Source organism: Chaetodon trifascialis, chromosome 19 (assembly GCF_039877785.1).
Source record: "Chaetodon trifascialis isolate fChaTrf1 chromosome 19, fChaTrf1.hap1, whole genome shotgun sequence".
Classification (NCBI taxonomy): Eukaryota; Metazoa; Chordata; class Actinopteri; order Chaetodontiformes; family Chaetodontidae; genus Chaetodon; species Chaetodon trifascialis.
This window is the reverse complement of record NC_092074.1, coordinates 12848619-12864590: the sequence shown is the minus strand read 5'-3', so window position 1 is coordinate 12864590 and position 15972 is coordinate 12848619. Positions and strand designations below refer to the sequence as shown.

The 15972-nt window shown below is 42.8% G+C and overlaps 1 protein-coding gene across 5 annotated transcripts; it reads left to right on the top strand.

The window, feature by feature from the left end:
* Positions 1-1551: 1551 nt before the first annotated feature.
* On the top strand, positions 1552-15969 carry tpd52l1 (tpd52 like 1). Of its 5 annotated transcripts, XM_070987954.1 has the most exons (11): positions 1552-1658; positions 3713-3811; positions 5212-5427; positions 6699-6719; positions 8671-8789; positions 8889-9037; positions 9946-10047; positions 11921-11935; positions 12328-12366; positions 13254-13314; positions 14043-15969. In XM_070987954.1, the coding sequence occupies exons 1-11, from the start codon at positions 1640-1642 to the stop codon at positions 14163-14165; spliced, it is 963 nt and encodes a 320-aa protein (XP_070844055.1). In that variant the 5' UTR covers positions 1552-1639; the 3' UTR covers positions 14166-15969. The 5 variants fall into 5 exon arrangements, with proteins under 5 accessions (XP_070844055.1, XP_070844056.1, XP_070844058.1 ...); XM_070987955.1 differs by lacking the exon at positions 11921-11935; XM_070987957.1 differs by lacking the exons at positions 3713-3811; positions 5212-5427; positions 6699-6719 and having other exon boundaries at positions 14043-14282.
* Positions 15970-15972: the final 3 nt, after the last annotated feature.

Sequence of the window (15972 nt, the reverse complement as noted above, 5' to 3'; positions counted from 1 at the left end):
ACACAGGGCAATGTGCAGTGTAATCAGGCCTTCAATTAACATTGTGTTTTTCTGCTAAAACTGTGATTTTAATTGTTAAACATTCAACCAATCCTCTAGTTTTACAGGTTCCTCATTACAGGGTTTCAGCTGTGTCCCAAATACTCTTGTACTTTTTGCACAAGTTAAAGTGTCACTTTATTTTGGCTCATACCCACTTCACTCTTTGGACTCTGTAGTTTGAAACGAGGAAGCAGCAGCACAGTGAGGCCTGTTTCCAACTTTGGATGAGTTTCATAGGACTATTATGGACTAGCATGCTCAGTGAAGGAAGTGATCGTACCAGAAAGACAGGTCATTTTCAGCAAATCGAATGTCCACCTCGGGACAATACGTCATAGGCCAATTTCAACTCAGGAGGCCTGTGGTGTTTTGCAGGAAGTGTTGTGTTATCAGTAATATCAGGATTTTTCACCATCTGCACATGCAAACTTATGGAAAACTGTAACATTGTATGTCTACACACCACTTTGTTTTCAAGGGTATTTCTATTCAAAGAAAGAAACCTGATTACTGTGCCACTGGTTTGCACCAAGAACAGATTCTTCCCCCTGCTGCCACTGTTAAACATGTCTGCTGATATTATTATTGCTCACTGGCCAGGCACAAGGTTTTCATCTGAGGATCTGATGAAAAATAAAGTGGGTGAAATGCCAAAATATGTTGGTTTGATTGACTTATTTGATCATTACCTCAACTTTGAGGTTTGTTAATATTTTTTCTCTCTGATTTATTGAATGCTTGTTGTGTGAATGTCTGTCTGTCCATCCGTCTGTCTGTCTGTCTGTCCGTCCGTCCGTCCGTCCGTCCATCTGTCTGCCTGCCTGCCTGTCTGTCTGCCTGCCTGCCTGTTAGAGCAACATCAATCTGTCTTTACAGGCAGCCACAGTTGTGCCTGCTGTTTTGTGTCAGCAGGGGTCATAAGTGCTCTGCAGGAGGCAAAGCCCTACAGCCTTGATTTTGTTTTTGTTTTTTAAACTGAACAATGCAAATGCAGTTTATTGCAGAGAAGAGAGAAGAAGAAAATCACATTAATTAATATTACTTGGTGTTTATATTATATATAAAATAAGTAATTATTAAACAGAAGCATTGTTTGTTGCAGTCATTTATTATTCATTTATTACCCTCTGTTACAGGATGTTACTATTATAATAATAACTATTATTAATATTAGTTCATTTAACTTTAAATCCATACTTTATTCTCTTTCAGCAAAGTTTTGAAAACAGGACCTTTACTTGTACTGAGTATTTTTATATGGGTGTGTTTCTGCTTTTACTCAGGAAAATGATCTGAATGCTTCCTCCACCGCTGACAAACATTTATTTATTTATTTATTTATTGGACTTCGTTAAAACAAAGTGCGCCGTTGTGTCAGATGAGCGCGGCTGCCCGTAAGAAAATATGTCCAGTAAGTAAATTAAGCAAATTACAGCAGCGCGAGCCCATTGGCTCGTGCTCGAGGCTCCGCCTGTGAGAGCTGGCCAAGCGCGTGACGGCCGAGGAAACCCGAGTGACCTGGCGACCGGTGCTGCGCGTGCCGACGTGCCTCGCTCGTCTCAGGAGGTTGCTTGGGAAGCTCGGCTGGCTGTCGCTGATGGAGACCAGACAACAAGGTGAGTCAGAGTTGTTTTATAGCGACAACAAATGTTTTAGAGTGAGAAGCTGAAAGAAGTCGACGTGTTTCTGTTGATCTGATAATGAGCTGAACTTGAATGTAGACTGCACCGGCTGCACACGTCACTGCTCAGAAGCTGGAGGAATGAGGAGGAAATCAGAAAATACTGGCAAAGTCCAAAAAATATCTGCACTAAATCATTGCCGCCTGTTAAAACTGTCATGTGTCATCTCATGTGCAGAACAATGTTTCTGAATCGTCCTCATGTGCAAACTGTCCAAGAGACTTCTGTTGCCGTTGGTGCCGGTTCAAGAAGCAAATAAACAAATATCCACACATGAAGCTGCGGGCGCGCACAGACACACAGTTGGCCACTGTGCTGCAGGTTTGTGTTACTGTTTATTCAAGACATCATGGAAACTCCAGTCCAGACCGGGAGCTGGGTACAGTTTCCTGCCTCAGAGGCGTTGTGGTGACCTAATGCGTGAGCTTTCAGGTATTTCTGGTGTTTGTGGATCAGCAAGATGCCTGTTTACTATGACACACCTGATTTACAGCTTCCATTCTGAAACAAGGAAGTGATTTCTCACTGAAGTGCTTAGTGCTTAAGAATATGCTCATGCAGAGTAAAGCATTAATAAGTGATTTTTAATGACTATTAAAGAGTCACTATGCAACTAATATGCATGCTAATAAGCGACTAGTTAACAGTGAATATGTGTGCCTTAATATAAAGTGTCACCTGAATGCCTCATGACTTAAAAAAGACCATTATTTGAATGAATTCATGAAAGATTCTGTTAAATCTACAATGTGAAGTGGGAGTCTTTCAAGGACATGTAACCATGTCAAGTTGTTGGATTTTGTTTTACCATTTGCGGCATTAATAGAGTAATGTTCGTGCTTTTCAGTGGTTGCACAGCGACAGGTGTTCATATTGCTGTGTGATTCAGCCCATGTTCACTGAATGTGATCAGTGAGACATGAATCAAGCAGGGTAATGACTCCGCGTCCCTGCAGTCAGTGGGATGAAGGTTAGCTTTTGTTTATACGGGTAGATAAATGCATCCCCTTGCATTCCAGGTCTGGATGTGCAGCTGTGGTCAGCAGGGCAAAACACTTTCAGTTTTCCATTGAACTGGATTACCATGATGATTTGCATAAGGGAGTATTTAAATGACAAGGTCTGAAAACTGAACTGAAAGGTTTATGTACAGTGTGTACAGTGTTGTTGCTGTTTGGCCACGCTGCAGGCGGCTTGGCCTCCAGTTAAGCTTCGATTGATTTTGCAGCCATATGACCATCGCCAGGCCTCTGATTTAGCTTTGCCACATGGGAGTCTTGTGACCAAAGGTATTCGACCCCAGGAAAAGGGAAAGGGGGGGGGAGAAACGACCAAAGGAGAGTCAAGAAGGGGAGTGTTAAAATGGATTTCATCAACCAGCAGAAGTTTTTGGGTACATGCCCACTGACATAGACCTTAAAGATGTGAAGAAAACGAAGCTTTCTTGATACTTGACTGATGCTGTCATTGTTTTCCACTGAAGTCTGTGACCCTTTCTTCCCTGAAAAACAAGCGGTTTACCAGTCAGTCTTCCCACAAGTCAAACCAGAAGGAAATCACTGTTAGTCAGACAACACTGGCCTTAAGCTGGTCAGCTTCTTCCTGTCGTGCTGGAGTGTGGCGTAATGCCATTTCATGAGCAACCAGAGAAGTCCGATTGCTCAATAACCTCCGATATTCTTGCTTAATTGTTTTAAAAGTTACAAAAGGCCTCATTGTTGGCTCCGATTTGTTCCCCGTCACACTTTTTGAGAAGCAAGAATCAGGAATATCCTGTTTAAACAGCTCAGGGAAGTTCAGATCTGTGTCACAAAGGGTGAGAAGTCAGATTTCCTGTTCCTGTAGAAATGCAGACTCAGATAAGCTGACTACAACGAAACACCAAATCTCCCAAGAGGGGTAACTTGTGTGTGTGTGTTTGTGTTTGTGCATGTGTATATAACCCGTTTTCTTGTCTCCTCTCGCCCTGCTGCCTTGCTCTGCTGCAGAGTTGTACTCTAGTGTTCTGAGTGAAGCAGTGGTGGACTGGGGCAGCATGGGTCCCGGAGAGGAATGGGTTAACTCAGCCACACACGAGGGAGAGCAGGGTAAGACTCCACTCTCCCAGAGGGGAGAATATGTAAATCTCCTCCCAATCACCGGGTGGAAAACGCCGCTGCGCGTCGATCGCATCGCAGGAAGTGACGCCAGAGCATGTGCGTTTTGCCTGCGACACACAGAACAGCTGAAGTGACGTCACTGACTGGGGTGTGAGAAGAAGTGCTCCATGTTTGAAGGAGTTTATATTGAGATTGATGCAGCAGCAGTTTTCTCACAGTATGTGATTCAGCGTTGGTTTAACTAGTCAGCGGAGTGGCTGAGCGCGGTCTGACTTGGAAGACAGCGACGCTGGGATCAAATCACATTTGAATAAAATAGAAAGCGCCATTCCGCCAACATGAGCATCTTGAATTAAGATAAATGCTTTCTTTGAAGCAGGAATGCAACGAATGATCATTTTTATTGACGATTAATCTGCCTGTTAATCTTCTCTATTACCAAAACAGAACAGAAAAGAGAAACATTTTTGCTTGACTCAAAAGATATTCACGCATCAGAAGCGGTTTTTCATGGTCAGCTAATTTACTAATCACTTCAGCTTCACTGAATCTAAATACCGCTTGATATTTAATACTCCATTAATGGAACATAATATAACTGTTCAAGGATTATGTGCATTAGGTCATAAATCTGAATTTGTTCACATTATCAGATGGCCAAAATTCACTGCTGGGCCCCACTGGCACCCACCTCCTGCCCTCCATGCAATGTGTGTGTGCTCTGAAGCCTCTAGGTTTCTGTCACAGTGCAGTCCAGCCTGTACGCTTATGCTAAAATAACGCTTTGTTTCTGTCAGTTCGTGTCCCTTTGATTTAACAAAACCTCATTATGATTTTCCATCATATGAACTCAATACAAAGCATCTGACGCTCTCAAATTTAGATCTTGACTCAGGGTCTCTCTACGAGGCAGCCACAAAATGAGCTAGTACTGCAGAACGAGCCGTAGTTGATGTTATAGTACTTCAGTGGCAGCGGTGTTAGAGTTTTAGTGCCACGTAGAATAGAATCAGCATATTGTAGCTGTGGGAGTTGATAGTTTTTTTCCTCTCAGTGCCAAATGATTCACTGATTTCTCTTCCTGGAGCTGAGACCTCTCTCTGTTAAAACTCACTAACAAGGTGGTTCTGTGATCTGTTAACAGAAACTTCCTGTAAGCTGAAATCTCACAGCCACTTTCTCATGCTGGTTCCTGATCACACTTTTCTGCTAAGCTTAGATATTTTAAGCTAAAATATCATCAAAACTTGGACTCGTCATCCTTTTTTTTTTTTGTCAGTTCAGCTAAAGCATCATTAAAAGTGGACTCAGCACTTGAGAAATAGGGTGAATCAGTCACTGTGTTTTGTCTAAAATGCTGAAATATGTTCAACTGTGACTTTGCTCAGGTTTGAATCAGGGTATGTTTCACCCCTCTGGTGAGGAATCGGTTAAAAGGAGCTCAAACGGTGAAGACATGGCTCCTGTGGTCCAAAATGGGCGAAGCTTCACAGAATGCGCTCAAACTTCACCATCAGGGGACGATCAGTGGGGTCAGACATCACTGTCCCACTCTGACAACTGGGTCATGTCCACCACTTGGGACATGCAGCTGGACAGCACAGGTGAAAAGGGACGTAGTCTAGCGCCTGTAGAAGAGACCGTCTTTCACCTTGGTTGAACATGTGGTTCTCAGTGGGAACCAATCAGCACGCTGAGGCTGTAGCTGCCGCTGAGGACAGGGAGGTCAAGATAAATGTGTCTATCTGGTAAATTGGGGGGGTAGCAGCCTATAGGAATTAAGTGGAGCAGTTAAATGCTACAGTTAAAAAAAACATTGTGAGAATAAATTGGCAGATTCAGGCACTGTGAGACTGTTTTAATTTTGACTACTTTCAGGCCAATCAATAAATGAGTAAAACAAGATTTAGTATTTCCCCGCTAGGATTGTAGTCTTGGCAATGTGGGCTGGACTTCAAGGCAACATGTAAACCATGTTGGGCCTAAATGAAACAAAAAAAAATACAAAAAACCCCCCATAAAAGTTAGCTGTGAAAACTGAACGCCACACAACTGAACATCAGAAATCAACTGATTTTAATATACTGAATTATTTTAGTAATTGATGTTGAGAAAAGACAGAAGAGGAAAACAAGCACCATCGCTCAGTGACTGTGCCGTTAAATCATTATCAACCAAAGTGAAATGTTTCCTCAAAATGACCCCGACTGCCCGAGAACATGATTGGCTACTAAAAAAAGTGTACACTGGTGATATATATGGGCAAGTTTTGAAGCAATGTCCAGTGAAGAATAATGAGTTTACTCACTGCTTTAAAACGTTGCCTGAGTAACATGAGCTGAACAGTCCCGTTCATCCGCCCCGTGGTTCAGTCGAGACCTCGGGGCCTGATCTTACTTTGTATCTAACCCATTTCATGCGGCGCACCATGACTGAGATCATTAACCTCAAGTTTCAGCATTCTTCACATTCCACACAATTGGCATTGCTTGAGCGGCGTGTCAGAGTACAAATACAGGGACTATCTTTCAAAACCAACGTAAAACTCTGAGCTCTCCATTCACACAGACAGACGCGAGGAGCTTCCGTCTGAGCCGCAGGGGTTTCAAAAAATCCGATTGTCCTGCTGTTGTGTGATGTACGCAGAAATAGCTCCCCGCTATAGAAAGGCCTGCCTGTACTGGTGCATGCTGTGCTGAGTTTAGTGCTGCAAGCTACACTTATGTGAGTGTGTGCGCGTGTGTTTTTGCTGCATGTAGCACTGAGTCCCTTTTAACCTTAGATTTTAAACCATTGAACTGTAGTGGACCAGTCTTTTGTCCGTCTTAACTAAACCTACTCTGTCCTCACCTGTCTGATATGCTGCCACATTAAGAGAGAGGACGCCTCACAGCAGGTACAGTGACCCTTTTCATTCCCTCTCTGTCAAATTTGTGTTTTTTAGGTAGTTTACATGTAAAACTTTGATAGATCCTCTACAGATACAGTGACATAATTAAATACATACATTTGGCCTTCTTGAATTGTGTGTGTGCTCTTCCTGCTGTTACTCGGTGCTGTGTGGTACTTCTGTGTCCTGATTTAGCACAAATTTGAGAAATCCTGCAACAGCGCACCGCCAGTTAGATATTAGATGGAAACAGTTTTAAAATCGCTTGTTCTCATTTTATTTTTAGTCTTTGTCCTTGTTTTTGTCATTCCTGCAAATAGGCATTATGATTTTATATGTGTCCTCTTTATGATCCATCATTGTTAGCTCTCTCCGCTGTGCAGGATATTTCAAGTTACAGAAAACTTTTCTTTTCAGAAACTTAGAGCAGTCAGCTGGTGCTGGTCAGATGACAGTGTGGATCAGCTGCCTGAACGAAATGTTTAATTCATAGAGACAGTTGAAATTCTCTTTTTTTTTCTTGGAAGTGCTTGTGTCTGGCTGTGTGTGTGTGTGTGTGTGTGTGTGTGTGTGTGTGTGTGTGTGTGTGTGTGTGTGTGTGTGTGTGTGTGTGTGTGTGGCAGTATAATTGTGTGTATGGCACACAGTGCTGTTTCCAGAGGTAAGTGCAGTGTGCAGGAGGTATAATGAGGTGTTTTTGTGAGGCAGAAAGAGACAGTGTCTTCTCAAAAGTGGTTTCTCTGAATTTCTGAAGCCTGTAATCTTTCTTTCTTTTGGGACTGTTTTCATGTGCTCTTTGAATCAATATGTATTCATGTCTATGATTTCCTAAACTGCCATCCCCTTTTTTTTAATTGGGTGTAGGTGCCAGGGGAAAATTTAATGTAGGTTCAATTTAATAAGTAAAATACCTCCTGATTTATTCACACTGTAAAGTCCAATATTGCAACTTTGAATTCAATCTGTCCTCAGAAACAGCATCTTGTTTGTTTGTTTGTTTGTTTGTTTGTTTGTGTGTGTGTGTGTGTGTGTGTGTGTGTGTGTGTGTGTGTGTGTGTGTGTGTGTGTGTGTGTGTGTGTGTGTGTGTGTGGCAGTCAGTAGTGTCCATCAACAGAGTTAAAGCAAGATAATCCACGTCACTTAATCCAGATTACAGGCTGCAGCCACAGGTTACATAACTGTCAGACAGACAGACAGACAGACAGACAGACAGACAGACAGACAGACAGACAGACAGACAGATGGATGGATGGATACAGTCTGTGAACTCAGACGTAGAGGCTGCCAAACAGTTTGTAGCGCTCAGACAAAACAAAACAGGCAAAAGGACTGAGATATGTGAAGGTAATTCAATTCTACATTGACACGAAGAGGCAACCTCTGTGACTGGACAACTGCAGTTCCTTGAATGGCCACTTGAGACCGGCCCCAGTAACGAGTCAATCCCCATAGACCCCCATATTTAGGATGCCAAAAAGCTAATTTTGACATAGCTTCCTCATTGACTCTTAAAATGTTGTATAATTATGGGTATGAGCACTTTGCGTGCCAGCTGGCTGCTAGGTTTAAGCAACTGCGCTTCATTTGACCGGCCTCAGCTGCACCCACACTCCACCTCTTTGCCCATTTTTGGATTAGCCAGGAGTTTGGTGGAGTCAGGCACTGCCAAGATGAAGAAGGCTGGAGCTGGATGAGAAATTGATGTTTGATTCCAGGAGCAGCTGCAGATTTTTTCAGGGTTTTATAGCGCCTTGCTCTAAATTATGGAATCAAGTACATATGTAGAGAGCAAAGCCTTTTGTAGCTAAATAAAATGATTGCTTTCATTCACAGATGTGTCTTTCTCCATCTTCCTTTGTTTGTGTGTCTGCTTCGCTGTTTCACAGGTCCCACCAAGGTTTTGATTAACATTTCACCCTCTGTGTGTGTCTGTGCGTGTGTGTGTGTTTCATTCAGGTTTCCTGGACTCTGAGCCACTGAGGGAAGCTGATGAAGATTTTGTGTCAGATGTCAACTTAAACAACCCCACCATGACAGAGGAGGAGAGAGAGGAGATTCAGCAAGAGTTAGCTAAAGTATGTCCACACATGCACGAAGTGATGATATTCCAAAGGTAAAAGCTGGAGTGCTTTATTCTGTAAGCAGCTCTTCGTGTCTTTTCTGTGCATGTCCAGTTGGAAGAGGAGATCAGCACGCTGAAGCAGGTTTTGTTGTCCAAAGAGAAGCAGCATGCTGACCTCAAACAGAAACTGGGCATCACTCCTCTGAACGAGCTCAGAAACAACTTCAGCAGAGGCTGGCACGACATGCAGACCTCCACGGCGTGAGTGTGCAGCTTTAAATGAGTTATAGTGAAGGGCAGAGAGTGTGTGTCTGCAGCACATGATAGAGTAGCTTTCCTGTTTGCTGTCAACATAGCTGCCCTTTACAGGACTCTCTCTCCCACACACACACATAGAGGTTGTTAACAGCCAGTATTGCACCATGCTCCAATCTGAGTGTGTTACAAACACAGATATAAGCAACCCGATTAAAAAGACATAATCCTACCCTCCGGGCTGCACGGCATATGTGTGTTTGTCATTTTTGTCATGCTCAGTGTAACAGACATCATAAACCCGATTAAAAACACATCACATGGCTACATGGAGCTAAAGGCTATCGTCAACACACAATTAGCTGAACATGACCCGTCCAGTGACTGGAGATGATTGCAATGTTTTATCTTACGTGTTATCGTATATGGCAGTTAAATTCAACCTTCCCTCCGGCGGCCATGACAGTAATACCTCAAAATGTTGCATTCAGACGAAGTAGCTTGATTTTCACTGCCTTTTCGCGCACAGAGAAATAACCTCATTTCCTCATCAAGCCCTCAGCTGTGAGCTCTTAGTCAGACAGCAAGAGACAGAGAAGAGCAAGAGGATAGTCTCCAGAGGCCTCCGTTCTTATCCAGTTACACTTTGACCTGAAGATCACTTTACACACACCGCGGCCGTCCTCATGTATAATGAACCAGTGTGACCGCAGGAGTGTAAGATCGTAGAGAAAGTGGGGAAAGCAAATGTGTGGAAGTTGCGTCGACACATAAATACAGCTCAGAGTCATTTTAGAAGGTGATCAGAATGAGAATCAGAAGACTTTATTGATCCCTGAGGGGATCAGTTGCAGTTGCTCTCATTGCAGATGCATGTAATGACTTATTTTAAATGCACCTCCTTTATGTCTCAGCTATAAGAAGACGTCAGAGACACTGTCCACAGCAGGGCAGAAAACCTCAGCGGCCTTCAGCACACTGGGCAGCGCCATCACCAGGAAGTTCGGGGACATGAGGTACACAACGATGCTGCGTCTTATTATTTATTTTTGCTCACTTAAACACAGTTCAGACTTTCTCTTGTCACCTGCCTGCTGTTACCAGTGTCAGCAGTCTGCCTGTGTTAGCTGATAAGGTATGCAAATAGTTTGGGGAACTAGTGTCTTCCGCAGCCGTGGTTGCCCTTTGCCCAGCATGAACGTCCATTGTCAACACATTTGCATATCATCACCGAGCCTACCAGTTCCCCCTTGATGCATTTCCACTTTTATCCAGTTGGCACACCCAGCTTTTATTTGTGCCGTCCATCCCCGTCTCTCAGCGAGCAGAGTTTTGACTCTTGCTCTATCCACCTCGGCGGGGGGGGGGAGTTGAGATTATGTAAGCCCACATTAAGCTGCTTTCTGTCGGGAGCTGAAGGGCCCAGAGGCGAAGTCGGTCGCTTTCTTTCTCTTGTTCTGTCTCCTCGCCTCCCCGTCACTCTGCGTCACTCTGTTTGAGACGCTGAAAGTCAGCACAGAGTGCACGAGCCTGCACTGTTTGCGTGCAAATAAATGAAGCGTTTGTGTGTGTGAGCAAGACAATGTGGGCCCGTGTGACTTTGTGTATGTGCAGGAGAAAGAAAAGCTTTCTAAGGTCAGGAACAAAGCTGATTGGAGTCATTTGGAGGAAACTGCAGAATTAAAAACGCCTGCCATCGTGTGTGTGTGTGTGTGTGTGTGTGTGTGTGTGTGTGTGTGTGTGTGTGTGTGTGTGTGTGTGTGTGTGTGTGTGTGTGTGTGTGTGTGTGTGTGTGTACATGTATGAAAAGCTGGAACATGTATTTGCAAGTTGAATGCATTGCTTTAAGAAAACAGGAAACAGAGGTTTGAAAAACACTGGAGACAGTGATGTGTTGACAGTGGCTGTATTGTAAAGACAGATGGGACACTGGTGCTTCTGGCTACACTGCAGCTTATTATGCTTTTCGGAAAATAGAGTGCAGAAAGGAAACAATGCATTATCTTTGATTATTCCAGCATGGTCGGTCTAGAGTTACTGTTCCCTCGAAGGTATGCAGACTTATATATGCATGTGTGTAGATTTTGCTGTGGGTGTGTTTGATGAGTGTCATTTTGTCCCATCAGACTGAAACAATGAACCATTTTCACACTGATTTTCTCTTCTATCTGTCTGTCAGTCCCACTATCTTGTCATGTTATTGTATAGATTTTTGTTCACACTGTCCTGTTACACTGATCAATTATTCACTATGGTTACTCTATATTATTTAAAATATGTTATGTATCCCCATGCAAACATGCAAAGGTGAATATTAGTTTAAAGAGGACAGAGGCAGCTGTCAGTCCGATACAATATGAAAAATGAGGTTGCAGAAAAGCTGATTTTCACCCTTGAAAGATCAAATTCAGATCATATTTTCCATCTTTGTGCGGTGTTTCTTTGTTAATTCTGTCATATTTCCCTTTCAGCAACTAACTCTTTACTCTTAAATCTGCTCTGTGTGTGTCTCTGTGTGTGTGCTCTCACGTAGATGTGTGGTATGTGTACAAACTGTTTGGTAATCACTGACTTTCCTTTAAGTGTGAGTGTGGATAAGATTGTGTTTTTGTGGGTTGGCTATGTTTACCTTTAGTAGAACATTTCATTTGTTAGCCAGTCTGTGTGCAAGTGAGATAAACTTCAGTGCAATCTGCTTCCCACAGTCATGTTGCTCACTTGCTTCTAGTTCACTTCACTGAACAGATATGAGTCCACCAAGACTGAAAGCTAAAAACAGTCATCATTCGTACTGATAACCTAAATGTTCTACCAAAGTGAAAGCGTGTGACTGTAAAGGCCTGTCAAAGCATCTTAAGCTGTTTTCCCTCTTCCTCCATGCTCCCCAAGGTCCAACTCTATAGGGTAAGAATCACACAGCTGATTATGTCACATTAGTTGCTCCTGACTAAGGAGTCTTAACTTGGTGGATCTAAGTCAGATCAGCTGATAGCACTGACAGGTTGGTACAGAGTGGCCTCTCACAGTCAGCTGACTGTGGTTGAGTCAATGCTGCTGGACAAGTAGACACCGTAGATTTAATATCTTTGCATTTTCTGTCCATTTCATCCTTTGATAGAGACTCTGAGACTCTCTGGGAAAAAACAATTATGTCTCTAGACAACTCTTTGGGGCAGTGTGTGTGTGTGTGTGTGTGTGTGTGTGTGTGTGTGTGTGTGTGTGTGTGTGTGTGTGTGTGTGTGTGTAAAACCTCTGCTAACCATGAACTCCTCTCTCACCATGCTCTCTGGGGACAGCTACTCTATCAGACACTCTATGAGCATGCCCACCATGAGGTAACCACACTGTGCACGCTTGCTTTCATGTGCGGAAAGTGTTTTTTTTTTTCTTATCTTTGTTCTTCTTTTGTCATTTTTTTAGACACAAAAATTCTGCCTCGCTCTCGTTTAAATGAATGAATAAAACGCTGCTCAAACACGAGGTACAGTGCGACAGCTAATTGTTTAACGTGTCCCCGCCGTTGACATTTAATTAGCTCAAAAAATACTCGAGGTGTTTTCATATTTATTGACGCCTGCTTACAATCCGCGGTGATGTTTTCACTGCCCTTTACTAAGTCATTATAGTAAATACTTAATGTTACAAAGAAAATGGATCCCAGAGTGATATGATGAGCCAGTGTTTCCCAACCTTTCTGCTTCTGTCTCTGAGTAAACTGACTGAGTGATGTATTTAGGCTGCTTTGTTCAGAAATGTGTGTTTTTCTCTCCCTGACGCAGGGCCATTGTTCCATTAGCTCTTTGGTTGTTTGTGCAAGCTTTTCTAATGCAGAACGAGGCTGTTGAGGCCTCTGTGAGCGTAGCTTGTGTTCACATATAAGCTTATATTTTTGAATAATGATCTGAGAATAACAATTTAGTGTAGCTGTCTTAGCAGAAGTGAATGAAATGCTGAGCTATAGGCCAAGTATATATTTAAAAAAAAAAAAAAAAAAAAAAAAGATTTCTTACACCGCTCAAACTCAAGAAAGCCTCAGACACCCTGTGAAGCTTTGGCGACCCCTAGTTGGAGTGAGGACCCCCCAGGTTGGGATCCAGTGCTCACAATGCAGCACACGTTAATACAATCATTTTAGCTGAAAGGACATTAGTGAATTTACCCATTTTGTTTCAAAAAATAATTTTGTGCCATAATAAAGTGAATTTTCTCTCTTCCTTCACAGAAACTCTCCCAGCTTCAAGTCTTTTGAGGAGACAGTTGAAAACACAGTGTCCACTATCAAGGTAAACAGCTTCTGTGTGTGATTTGATAGACCGAAGTTCAGTGCTAGCTTCTAAAAAGTCTCGCTTATTTCAAGGCATGAAAAAAGACATACATGCATCTCGTATCAAAGAAACCAGTCGATTAATATCATGTAAACTGAACTTTGTGTAGCTGTAAGCTGTTAAAGCCGCACAGAGGGAGTGGTCAGGTTTCTGCCTCTGAGCGTGAAGATGGCAGTGAAGCAGACAAAGCAGAACACTGTCTTTTGGGTGTAACAGCTATCTTACACTCTGACTCTTCCAGCCTGTCGGTTATTTCTACTCACATTGATCCTGATACAGTCTTAGCAGCAGCAGACCTCCACCCTATGTGTATAATTTTGCAACTATAAAGACCACCAGTCTGATTGACGGGGCGACAGCGTGTGCAGAGAGGTTGGAAAAAACACTGTTGCTGACTCTCTTCTGTTTTATGACTCTCAGTTTTAATCTCATTTCAAGGATGGAAAATCAAACCCTCTCAAAAACACGACATAAGCTCAAAGATATACACTGTGGTGGCCAAGTTTAGAACAAAGGCTGTTTGAATTAGTTCCTGGAAAGTGTACATTTTGGATCACTTAAAAAAAAAAGAACTGCCTGTGTCTGACCGTGGAAGTTAAAGTCGGCCACCCCCTAGCAGTCCAGCAGCATGCGAAGACGTATTCAGTGCTGACAGCACATTTTATATTGATGCATCTTCTCTGCAGACAAAGGTCGGCGCTTCAGAGAGCAGAGGCAGCTTTGAGGAAGTCCTCTCCTCCGCAGCCAATGCCAGCTCTCAGGACACACCCACCAACATCTTGACGGACAGCTCCGAGAGGCCGTGCTAGAGCTGCATCCACGCTCCGAGGCAGGACTTCAACCAGGAGCTCTTATCGCTGCAGCACATATCAACCAGGGGTTCTGACTGAAGTGTTCCAGAGTGCTTTTGTTTGGTCACACCTGATTGAGTCTCCTGATTGGATGGAATTTCCTGCAACACAAATGCTTAGACTTGATAGAAGATTAGCGCTATTTCCTGTTTGGACCAAATTCACCTTAAATATTCTAAAGCAGCAGTTTTCTACCTTTATTTTGAAAGATCAAGGCAGCTAAAGGCAGAAGCACACCCACCTTTGGTTGTGTAACACATGTAAGTGGGCCCGGGCGATCTTTTCATTGAAGGACTCTCCTTCAGTGGATTTACCCAGCCTGCCCTCCATTGGCCTCCAAACATACTTAAACCACAGATGTTGGATCAGACGGGGTTGAATGGGGAGAAGCAGCCTTAGTTTAAAAAAATAATGAAATGAAAGGAGGATGAGCAGATTCTACGAACCAAAGTCCTGTGTTTCTGGCCTGCATTTCTTCTTCAGCTGAGCGTCTCATGGTCTCATTTAGTTAGTTTGTCATCACGAGTGGAAAAACTGTGTCAGATCGCAGCAGGAATTCCTCACACACAAAACAAGAGCATACGTCTTCCTGTCTTTGCTGTGTAAATTCATCATAAGTAGAAACAGCCGCGTTGGTACACAATCAAAACTCTCTACAACTTTCATTTAAGATACACAAAACTGCATTCTAGCTTCGTCTTAGAAATATGTGTTTGATGTAAAAGAAATGTTACAACTACCTGGTTCTTTTTACTAAAAATGTGTAACCCATATTGATATGATCAAGGCAGAGGTCCGGGGTGAAACCAGTATCTGTTAACTCGTGTCAGTAATTTTACACTAAGACAGGAGATCTTGCTGTTAGCATTTTGTTACAGCACCCACCTGACTGTTACACACAGTTTCTGCTGCTGACAGTTTGGGTTGATGCCTTTTTGAATGCTGGATCACACCCGTGGCACGCACACTGGGTTTAGTCTGCTGTAGGAGACAGTGTGTGGTTGCCATGTGCAGTGCGGCCTCCATGTGCAAATGGTTTTTCTCATGACTGCGTCGAAAAAGGAGGTCACACAGAATTTGATTAATCGTGTGGGATAATTAAGTCTGAGACTGGAGATGAAAAGACATCATACATCCGATGCCACCTGCCCTAAAACATGACATCTGAGTCATTCAGGCTAAAGATCTGACGCCTGTTGCTGTGTAAGCAATGCAACATGTATGACATTAATATAACATCACACTCGAGCTGCATTGCTGTTATTCTTTACTGTAATATGAGCCTGAAATCCAAAACACGCTGTTACTACCAGGTCTGACTTTTAACGTCCTGTTGCAGAATTAACCTGAAAGAAAGTCTGGACTTTTAACTACTTATCTATGAAAAGAAATCTGGTTATATGTTATCTTTTTAACTTTTCAAGCTTGGTCTCAGTGGCTGCTTCCATCAAAGTACAGTTCAGTTTTCAATATATAATCTGTTGTGCGTCTCATGTGACCTTTCTCTGCTGTGGTTTGAGAAGATGCCTCCAGACTGTTTCATGTTTAGTTCAGTCTGTCCATGAAATGTATTTATTCAATGCATGTTATCACGCCATAAATCAAGTACTGAATGATCTTTTGCAGACCTTTTACCACATAGCTGAGGTAATGCATGTTCTGTCATTGGAAAATGAGTTACAGTATAAGTTTTACATTTGTATGATGTGGTTTGGGTTGAAATCAAACTGAACTCAGCACCAGTTAAAAAAACTTTTTTTTTTTT